Source organism: Martes martes (genome assembly GCF_963455335.1).
Source record: "Martes martes genome assembly, chromosome: 13".
NCBI classification, from domain to species: Eukaryota; Metazoa; Chordata; class Mammalia; order Carnivora; family Mustelidae; genus Martes; species Martes martes.
Window position 1 is genome coordinate 44,687,034 of NC_137901.1, and position 10,962 is coordinate 44,697,995.

Below are 10,962 nucleotides of genomic sequence, written 5' to 3' on the forward strand. Positions count from 1 at the left end.
AGAAAAAGAAACCTTGCTCAGAGAATGGTGATTAATTATTGTGCTTTCAGAAAGGGACCGGTTTTCCTTCTGGCCCCTCCGTCCTGCAGGGATCACAGGCTGGTTGGCCTCCCTCACTTTAGGATGGCAGCGCGGATAGCTGGCCAGGTGCATCAGCCTCTCCCAGATCGTCGGAGATGGGGACCCAGGCTTAGGTAGAAGCAGCGTGCCCATCCATCAGGCGCCCACCCGCCACCACCTGCAGCCCCGCCCCCAGCTGGCGCCACCCCCTGCTTCCTACCCGGGGTTCTGAGCTGCAGAGGAAAGAAGGGGACAGGGGGCATGGGCTCCCAGTGGATAGTGCACCTGTGCCTCCCACACCCGCACCCGCAGCCTGTGCCTGGCTCCATCACGAGGGCTTAGAATGGGTTTTCACCGCACCAATTTTAAATACCCAGAGGCTCTCTTCTGCTGAAAGAGAAAAGTCGTGGGTTCAGCCTTTCTCATCTTGTTTGCACAATGGGAATAATAATGGTTGCAAAATCACGGGGCAGTTGTGGAGGTTACAGGACTTAATTTATGGGACGCATTTAGAAGGGGGCCTGCCTGGCGCTTAATACCCTTACGCTCCTTTTATCATCGCCGAATGAACGCATGCACAAATGAGTGGTGAGGAAAGAACTTACACGCAGTTTTGATAACTGGAAAAACAGAGGTGGAAGAAAATCACCCCTTATCTGTGGACATTTTCAGTGCTTCCTGTTTGTATTTTGCACTGTGAAATACCCCTCCCTTTTTTTTTCCAGGACTATACTTTGTTATATGAAGAAGCAAAATATTTTCAGCTTCAGCCCATGTTGTTGGAGATGGAAAGGTGGAAGCAGGACAGAGAAAGTGGTCGCTTTTCAAGGCCCTGTGAGTGCTTAGTGGTGCGTGTCGCCCCAGACCTTGGAGAAAGGATCACACTCAGCGGTGACAAATCCTTGATAGAAGAAGTATTTCCAGAGATCGGCGACGTGATGTGTAACTCCGTCAACGCAGGCTGGAATCACGACTCAACGCATGTCATTAGGTTTCCACTGAATGGCTACTGTCACCTCAACTCGGTCCAGGTATAGTCTTGTCATACACAGTGTGGCATCCAATGTCACTCTTAATGCTGTTACTTAACCTTGCCTTCACCCAGTGCCTTCCCTCCAGAGAGCTGGGAAACTCTCAGGTGGCATCACTTCTGTTGGGTAGGTAAGCGTAGGCACCCCCTACCCACTCATTCAATCATTTCATGGGTATTTGTCGAACATCTACTATGTGCCTGGTGCTAGTATGAGCACTGGAGGTCAGAAGAGGAAGAAAGAGGCAATAGCTCTATTTTCCCAGAATTTACATTCTGAGAAGGATGGCGAGGGGCAGCAAACAGTAACCAACAGAAATGTTGAGACCCTTAAAAACAAAAGTTTAATGAGAAGAAAAAGAAAAAGAAAGAAAACTACTGGTTAGCTGATGAGAAGAGAACAGCTGGGATGAGATATCCCAAGCAGAGGGAATGGCAAGTTGTGACGACCCTGAGGTAGGAGTCTGCTTGGCATGTTGAGCAGTGTCAGGAGAGCCCATGGGGCTTGAAGGAAGTGTCAGGGATAGGAAGTGCTGAGACAGGAGGCTAGCGGGTAGCCAGGGACAGATCACGGATGATTGTCTCTTGGGTGGTGGTAAGCATTCTGGGATTTTTTTGTTTCGGTTTCTTTTGGTTTGGGATCATTTGCTTGTGTGAGTAAAATGGAAAGCCATTTGAAGATTTTGAACAAAGGTGTGGCATGATGGAGCTCAGATTTGAAAATGAGTACTCCGGCAGCAGATGGAAAACGGTGGAAGCAAGGGAACCAGTTAGCAATGTTGGAGAAGTGTCCGGTTCTGAATATCTTTTTTTTTTTTTTAAAGATTTTATTTATTTATTTGACAGACAGAGATCACAAGTAGGCAGAGAGACAGGCAGAGAGAGAGGAAGGGAAGCAGGCTCCCTGCCGAGCAGAGAGCCTGACGTGGGGCTCGATCCCAGGACCCCGGGATCATGACCTGAGCCTAAGGCAGAGGCTTTAGTCCACTGAGCCACCCAGGCGCCCCAGGTTCTGAATATCTTGAGTGTCATAGAGCTAACAAGGTTCTCTGACAATGGCTTTGGGGTCTAAGAAGCCAAGGATGGCTAAGATTTTTGACAGGGGAACTGGATGAATGGAATTGCTGTTTTCTGAGACAGAGAAGTCTATGGGAGAAGGAGACTTGGGGTTGGAATTCGGAAGTTTGGTTCACATGTGGGGTGCCCTGTCCCTTAGACACTGGTAAGTGTGTTCTTCATCTTAACTAATGTGTGGCAACTCTGGGCCAAGGGTGGTACATGCCTTGTCTTCTTAGAACAACCCTAACAGGTAAGCACTGTGAATCCCCATCTTGCTGAGGAGAAAGTGGAAGCATACTTGTGCCTCGGCTCCAGGTCTCTATAACTCAAAATGATTTGAGGTCAACGGAGTAAGGGCTTGGGGCTCCCCCCTGCTCTTTCTAATTGAATGGGCCCATGACTTTGTTCAGGATTGACCCAACAAAACCTCTCCACAGCTCAAAGACTAGAAGCACCCACTCTTCCATTCCTCTTGAAGATTGTCCCACAACTATTTGTATTTTTAAAATTTGTGAACAATGTCTGAGAACAGAAGAGCAGGAGACACTGGCAGAAGCAATGTCCCAGGAGCACCTGCAAGAGACACGTGCTGTCAGGCAGCATGGCGGCCGCTGGGTTGGATGGGGCCAGAGGTGCTCCCCAAACCACTTCGTGTTCCTGAGTGGGGCCTCTGCTATTTGTCACAGCCTCTAAAACTCTGAAAGACTTTCACCTCCCACACACACAACCTGCCCCAGCTTCTCTCCAGAGGGAGGCGGGGCAGCACCCATCAGAGCCATGATGGCATTGCTTCCCTAGGGCTCCATCCCTCAGACAAAAGCCCAGCCCCACCACTCAGGCCATGGAATAAATGCATATGCATGACAAGCATCCCAGTTATTCAAGTCTAATCAGATGAGGACATTTTCACCTGGATTAGCATCGTCGGTGACACAGCCATGACATGACCATGACACAATTGATGACTCTAGCTTCCTGCTCTGCCGACCAAGAAAATAGGCTCTAGGCATCCAGAAGTTTTGGGCTAAGACGCACAAGACCTGACACTCCAACCCACCCCTGGAGTGATTTAATATTGTCAGGTGATCTCTAGTTTTAAAGGATTTTGCTTTTAACAAATTGATGTTTAAAAAGAAATGGCCAGGGAGCATAGCTTGTTTGAATGACATTGAAATAAACTTTGACCACATCCAGCATAACACTGGGCCTGTGGAATGATGATCGTATCAATTGGGGAGAAGCCTTCGGGATTTCCGTATTTAACAATTTAGCAAACTAACAGTATTGCAGAACAAATAGTACAAGTTACATGCGCCGCTGTTCACGGCTTCTTCTACCTTTGTAATTCCCCTCCCAGTCAAGGCAGAGTCCTTTCCAGTGTGGTGATTTGGCCGAGCTTTACTGACAGGGTACGTCTCTGCCTCTGCTAAGGACATCTTGGAGTGGGCAATTGGATCTTCACCTTTTTATTGACTTGCCACCAAAGCACTTCTTGATTTTGAACTTAGGAATTGTCTTCTTCGTCCTGTCCCTTTGCGGACTGGTGTGCGTCTGCATGGTGAATATAGCTACAGAAATGGAGCTGTCCTTAGGGTAGAGTTTTCATTTTGTTCTCTTAAGGAATTTTTTTTTTTTTTTTAATTTGCCAGCATGCAAAGTTTGAGTTTTTAGAAAGCATACTGTATTGTTTTCCAATCTCTAGTTAGCCATTTGGCAAACTTACAAATTATATTCCACATAGAAGAAGGGGACCAAAAAATCATAATTTAAGAGAAATAGGAAGGGTTCACCTTACATTGAGTGAATTTTGAAAGTTATTTAATAACATTTCACTTCATTCCCCATGTAAAGTTTCGAGCCAGACTTTTCTTTTAAAGCTGTGATCGTGTTGTCTTCCCTTTAAAGTGGTGGAGAAGGAATTCGATCATAACCAGAAGCCCAGGGAACATTGGCACGTCCAGTGTCTGTTGGATTTCTAGGGAAACGATGCTCTATATTAATTTTCTGTGCTTTCGCCTGAGAATGTAGGAGTTGTTTCTGCATTTAAGGCCATCAGACATGTAGGTGACCAACCCAGGGATCTTTCTGGTATTTGGTATTTGATTTCAAAATTGAAGAGATTATGAGAAGTGATGATTATCTGAGAAGTGATTATATGAAAAGTTTAGAGTATCTTTATTTTGGATATGTCTTCCAACATACAACTGTTGCATTGCCTCCCTGAATGCACACAGGGCAGTAAATCTATTTCAGATGCCATAAACTTGAAAACCTGTAGATAAACCTCGACTGTCTTCAGCAGTCCATTTGTTCTGCTATTGAAATGATATCCGTCTTCTAAGCTGAAATCTATTAAGTTCGTACTGGCATCCTTCAACAGTGGCAGAGCTGAGGGTGAATGAGTTGAGAGTGAATCACTGGCTGAGTAAATTCAGATAAAATCAGCATCTTACCGTATCATCTATCATCTCCTGGATGATATTTTAGTGATAAGTGAGATTTAAAATGCGAACCCTCTCTTTTTGCAGAGAAGGTAGTGTTGCACGTTATAAGAAATGTGGCATCTGAGGCCAAACAGACCTGAGTTGGAAACCCAGTCCCATCACTTACATGCTGGGAGCCTCAGTTTTCCCATGTACGAAATGGGCCGACGACCTGTGCTGCTGGGTGGTTGTAACCATTAAATGAACAGGCCTGTGTGCAGCAGGCACAGAAGGGTACATCTGAGGTCTTAGAAACGATGCTCCCTCCCTCCTGCCCTTCCGTCCAGGGTCTTCCACTGAAAGCAGCGACTCGAGAGACCCGGGGGTTGGGTAAGAGTGACCCGGGCTGCACAAGGGCTCAAACTTCAGGACACTTCTTTGGGCTGTGTGTGTGGCCAGAGGGCCCATCTCCCTGCTAACCGGATGCTTGTCTTGGCCCCGTGCAGGTCCTCGAGAGGTTGCAACAGAGAGGATTTGAAATTGTGGGCTCCTGTGGAGGAGGAGTGGACTCGTCTCAGTTCAGCGAGTACGTCCTGCGACGGGAGCTGAGGCGGACGCCCCGTGTGCCCTCTGTCATCCGGATAAAGCAGGAGCCTCTGGACTAAATGGACAGATTTCTTATGCAAAGAGGAAAAAAAGAAAACCGTACACAACAAATAACTCAAACAAACAAACAAAAAAAGGGACATTTATGTGCAGTTGGGACAGCAAACCAAGTCCTGGACCTAAAATTGAATAAAAAGACACATTTATATCCAATAGAGACCACACCTGTATTCATATGGGAACAATTGGAATAGTGATATCCTCAAGGTGTAAAAAAATATATAAATATATATATATGTCAAAAGGTAGGAAATGCAAAAAAAGGAAAAAAAAGTTTTAAAAGGTGGTAGCTACAGTTGGTGCTGTGATGGCCGTGAGGTGTCCCGGGCCTCCCGAGGCCCCCCGACCAATATAGAAGCCATGAGCAGTGAGGACGCATCTCCTTACGGTTTCCATTGCCAACAGCCATCCGTTGTTTCCTTTTCCTCTTTCTTTTTCCTTTTTTTTTTTTTTTTTAAAAAAAAACAAAAAAAACAAAACACCTTGAATCGAGTTTATTTGTATACGGAGGTTTCATGTCCTCTCTTTTAGGCGGCACCAGGCGGGACTTCAGAAAAACTCTCATGAGCACACTGCATCCGAAAGACATTAGACATGAAATTTTAAATGTAGTTTGTACAGAAGTCACACTTTTTTGTCCGCCTTCACAGATGTGAACATTACTTTGTTTTTAAACTGATCAGTTTTGCAAAGGGGCCAGAATTATTACTTGTTAGAGTTGCTCCAGTTTGAGTCTGCTGCTTTCCTACAATTTTTCAAATTTTATAATGTATTAAATACAATAAACTCTGTTTAAAAAATAAGGTCTGTGTGAAACACCCGTGTGGGGATAAGGCTGTATTAAAATGAGATTTTTTTTTTTCTTTTTCTAAATCTTCTGTGTTGAACATCAGAAAGAGGCCCTCAACGCTGACGCCAGTGTTGAGGTCCAACCCGCTGAAGGACAATGATGTGATCACGGTTCTGTTCCTGCTCGGCACGTGTCCCGACACGTGCTTTGCTACTCTGTGCTGGTTAGCAAGATAGTCTTCCTCCTTGTGAATGTTTTGTTTATAAATTGTAGTTATCTCTGGCTGCCCGGCAAACCACGCCAAGACTTAGCAGCTTCAGACGCCATTTTATTCTCTCTCGTGATTCTGTGGTATCTTCTGAGTGGCCTGGACTTTGCTGGCCTGCTTCCGTGGTGAGGTTGGGCTGTGATGTCCTACATGGCTTTCCCACGGGCTGCCACTCCGTGCTGGCTTCGGGTCTCTCTGTGTGGCTCAGCCCTGTCCCAGCTCCGGAGCTGTGTTGTAAGGGAGAGTGTCCCTGTCACAAGTGTTACAAGAGGTAGGAAGCAGAAGCTGCCATGCTGGGAAGGGCCAGGCGGGGACCTGGTAGCGGACTTCTGGGGCAGTCTGTTGGTTCAGCAGATACGAAGCCCGCTCAGACTCAAAGGGAGGGGAAATAAAATCTCCCTCCTGCTGGGGAGAGTGACAAAGAATTTGTAGCCAACTTGAATCTACCATAACACCTGTCCAAAAAACCCAAAAAGTAGGGCATTATGGCTTTGGAAGAAGTAGAGAAAATCTAAGAGCCAAAACGGCCACTTTTCTAACTAGCCCCAGAGGTAAGAAACTTGAAGTCTCAGTACCACGTTGGAATTAAGCCCTCAGCTTTTCTGAGGTATTAGCGATTCCAGGGGTTTCCCTCTGAACCCTGCCATCACTTCCCTTCCCTACTTCCTCTTTCTCATTCCAGACACTCATAATAAACCCGGCATGACTAAGATTGACAGGTAAACTGTAATGTGTTTCTGCTGCAGAGACATTCCTGTAGTGATAGGTGATTTCTATCCCGAACTTACTTTCTTTTTTTAAATTAAAAAGTCTGTGCCTGAGGACACTAGTAATGAAAATATCTCTGGCTTCTGAAACTAAAAGTAAGCTGTTAATGGCTCCTATCACCCCCTGAAACACAGAGGCCCAAACATGGAACGACTCTAATGACTGCCAGCCAGTCTTACCCATGGTTGTTTGATTTTCCCCGTAGTTGAGCCTAATACAGCAAAGTCTCAGACGAGACAGCCAGATCTGCTCCCACCGGCTTCCTGCTCATCCCTGCTGGACTGAAAGGACAATGAAATTGCGCTCCGACTTTCCTAGTAATCCATTCTCGCGAGGCAAAAGTTTCTAGAAAGTTGAGATAAAGAAAGCAGCCTGCTTGGGGGACTTAATGGGCAGTTGTCATCCTAACATTTACTCAGCAGTCTCTGGGCAGTTGGCAGTGTCCCCCCACACACTGCATTATCAGCATCCACTCTTTTTTTCAAGTTTCGATGCCCGTTTATACAACTACAACCCGTTGCCCATTCTTTGTATAAAACCTCCAATCCAATCAAATGCAGCAAACATATCGCATGTAATTTTCACACTGTGAGGTCTTCTAGCATAGATTCCCAGAATCTTCAGGAAAGAGCTGGTCATTCAAAATACAATTTTTTTTAAGATTTTATTTATTTGGCACAGAGAGAGAGAGAGATCACAAGTAGGCAGAGAGAGAGGGGGAAGCAGACTCCCAGCTGAGCAGAGAGCCCGATGCTGGGCTGGATCCCAGGACCCTGAGATCATGACCTGAGCCGAAGGCAGAGGGTAACCCACTGAGCCACCCAGGCACCCCAGGTCATTCAAAATATAATTGAGTCAAAATGGTATTTTGCCCTATTTTTATAATCCAATATGCAGTGCATATTCAAACTTCACTCGTCAGCCCACTAAGAGCCTATGATCAAGGACTATGTGCTCTTTTTATTACTGTCTCTGGATTTGTCTGGTCTCTCACTGGTAGCATCAGGTTAATTTTTTTTTTCTTTGCAAGAATGCTCTATAGGTGATGTTACATCCTTATTATATCACTTCACAAGGATACATTTGGCCCATAATGACAGTAATTTTTTTAAATTTCTAGTTCTTGTTATTATTTTTATTTCTGGCTTTTACAAATCTTAATGCATGTGGGTTATGGTTTTTCTTTTGTGGTGATAATTTTGATCATTCGTTGAAGTGACATTCACCAAATCTCTCCAATGTGAAAGTAGCTTTTCCCCTTTGGGATTAATAAGTAATCAGTGGGATGAAATTGTGAGACTATAAATACCCTGTTCAACACCCATTGGTCATCTTTTCCCAAATCAATCGTTATCTTGGTGGTTATAAAAGTGAACTTAAAAAAAAAAAAAAGCTACTATTTCCTGATCCGCTGGCATTTTAAATAACATTTTAATTTTTGTTGACCAAAATACATTTCTTTAGTCAAGCACACAGACGCTATTCTCTGACCTACTCTTTTCTAAGAAGTATTTTAGAAAAATGGAATGAAGTGAGCTACTTCCAAACTGGCTCTTAAATATTAGGTGAGTTTGTACAGAGTTAAGAATCACAGCCATGGGGCGCCTGGGTGGCTCAGTGGGTTAAAGCCTCTGCCTTCGGCTCAGGTCATGATCCCAGGGTCCAGAGCCCCGCATTGGGCTCTCTGCTCAGTGGGGAGCCTGCTTCCTCCTCTCTCTCTGCCTGCCTCTCTGCCTACTTGTGATCTCTGTCTGTCAAATAAAAATAAATAAAATCTTTAAAAAAAAAAAAAAAGAATCACAACCATGCCCTCAGTGTGCGCTTGATGCCAGGCCCTGCGTGAAGCACTTTTTCTGCATTTAACTCATTGAATCCTTAGAACCACACTGGAGGCCATATCATCCCCATTTCTCATTAAAGAAATTAATACTCTCAGACATCAAGTAAATGATACGAAAAGGTCAATGTCCAGTTAAGATTTATAAGGAGGGCCAAAACAAACCAGTTGAGAGAAGATAAGCTTTTGTGTTGTGGTAGGATGAGGAAGAAAGTAGATGATTAATTAGCATTTTCTTCTTAAAATGGAAATGTGTTCCTGTATTTAGATATTGTGAGCCTCCCTTACAGCACGTTGGGGGCTCCATGCTGGTGATACTAGGATGACTGTGACATGGTTTCTGCCATGGGGTTCTGGAGGGTGGCAGATGTCTGCACGTTGAACAGCAGAATTAGGACATACACTTAGCTCACGACGAGGCGTGGTGTCACTTCATATTTACAAAACAACGACTACTAACGTGGCACTTGGAAGCTGGGGAGGCTTTTGCAAAGAAGGGGTATTGAGGAGGGCAGAGGCTCCGAGCTGCGGAGGCATAAGGCATGTTCAGAGAATGGTGGGGGAAGCCGCTGGGTTAGCTGGGGAAGAAACGTGGCTGGAAAAGGAAGGTGGAATTGGGCGGGAGTGGGGGTTGATCCTGGAGGCCAGGCTGGGGGAGGGACTGTGTTCAGGAGCTCTTGGGGAATCCTGGAGACTGGGCTCTGTGGATATTTAGCTGGGGGTCCGCAGGCTGGACAGGCTGAAACAGTCTGTTGGTGTGAGGGGCAGTTCAGTTGCTGTTTTTCCCACTCATCCATTCATGACCTACTAACCAGGCAAAGAACTGACAATCCACAGATGGATGAGAAGTAAGACATCATCCTGGGTGTGGGGGTGAAGACTCAGCTGCCTCGGGCGCCTGGGTGACTCAGGCATTAAGCGTCTGCCTTCAGCTCAGGTCATGATCTCAGGGTCCTGGGATGGAGTCCCACATCGGGCTCTCTGCTCAGCGGGAAGCCTCCTTCTCCCTCTCCCACTCTCCCTGTTTGTGTTCCCTCTCTTGCTGTATCTCTGTCAAATAAATAAATAAAATCTTTGGGAAAATAAAAAAAGCTCAGCTGCCTACAAAGGCCAGGTGAGTCACATAAATTAGGAGACAGGCAGGAGCATGTGTGCCCCATTCAAAAGGGGCAGCCCCTACCTCAATGCAAACAGGCTCCTCCAACAGGAGAACAGGGTCCTGAATACTGAAACATCTCATTTTTCCTAGAAAACCTTGAAATCTAGATTTTTGTGTCTCTAGATGTGTGAATGTTAGAACTGACTCATTTTCTTCAAGTGCACAGATAAGACATCTGCAGAGTTTGTAGCTCTGAGAATTATGAAATAATAAAACAGTTTTAGACATTCTAGAAAATTTTCATCTGGGCAAAACCATGTGATGGCACCAGAACTGAGTTGTCTGAGGATGTCACATTAATATGAAGATTTAAGGCAAACTTGCAGTCATACTATCATTTGATCACAAAGATTGAAATCCTAGCATGTAACTGACAGTAGCAATAATAAGCTTTCGTTAAATGCTTACTCTGTGCTAGGGCTTTACAAATGCCCTTCCCTTCAATCCTCATAGAAACCCTATGAAGTTGGCATTATTATCCCAATTTTGCAGATGAGAATATTGGTATGTCAAAAAATTTTGCCAAAGTTCCTACACACACACACACACACGTTTAATGCCTTGGGCTCAACTCTTTCTGGTTTTCTAACTTATGCAAAAAATATTTTGCTCTGCCCTTGGCAAGTTCAGTGTGCTTCATTATAAAGCCACTAGACAAAAATGTTGCTGCAGTGATTTACTGGTTATCAATTAGGAATTACTAAACCCTAGGTAAACCGTATACAGTAGGAATTACTAAACAGAAGACACACCGTCTCTGACTTTGTAACCACCAAGCAGCTCTTCTCGGTAAAAGTTTACATTGGCTATATAAGCTTCCCCAAACTTGCCCATTTTTTAATAAAGATTTTATTTATATATTTATTTATTTGAGACAGAGAAAGAGAGAGCATGAGCGGGGG

At 44.9% G+C, this 10,962-nt stretch overlaps 1 protein-coding gene across 2 annotated transcripts in view; it reads left to right on the top strand.

The window, feature by feature from the left end:
• Nucleotides 1–6,032, top strand: part of KCTD1 (potassium channel tetramerization domain containing 1) — a 90,705-nt gene extending 84,673 nt beyond the window's left edge. For both annotated transcript variants that reach the window (XM_080821507.1, XM_080821506.1), the window contains exons 4-5: nucleotides 786–1,091; nucleotides 5,079–6,032. In XM_080821507.1, the coding sequence (XP_080677633.1) occupies nucleotides 786–1,091; nucleotides 5,079–5,237 (465 nt within the window). In that variant the 3' untranslated portion in view covers nucleotides 5,238–6,032. The remainder of the gene's footprint in view (nucleotides 1–785; nucleotides 1,092–5,078) is intronic.
• The last annotated feature ends 4,930 nt before the right edge of the window (nucleotides 6,033–10,962 follow it).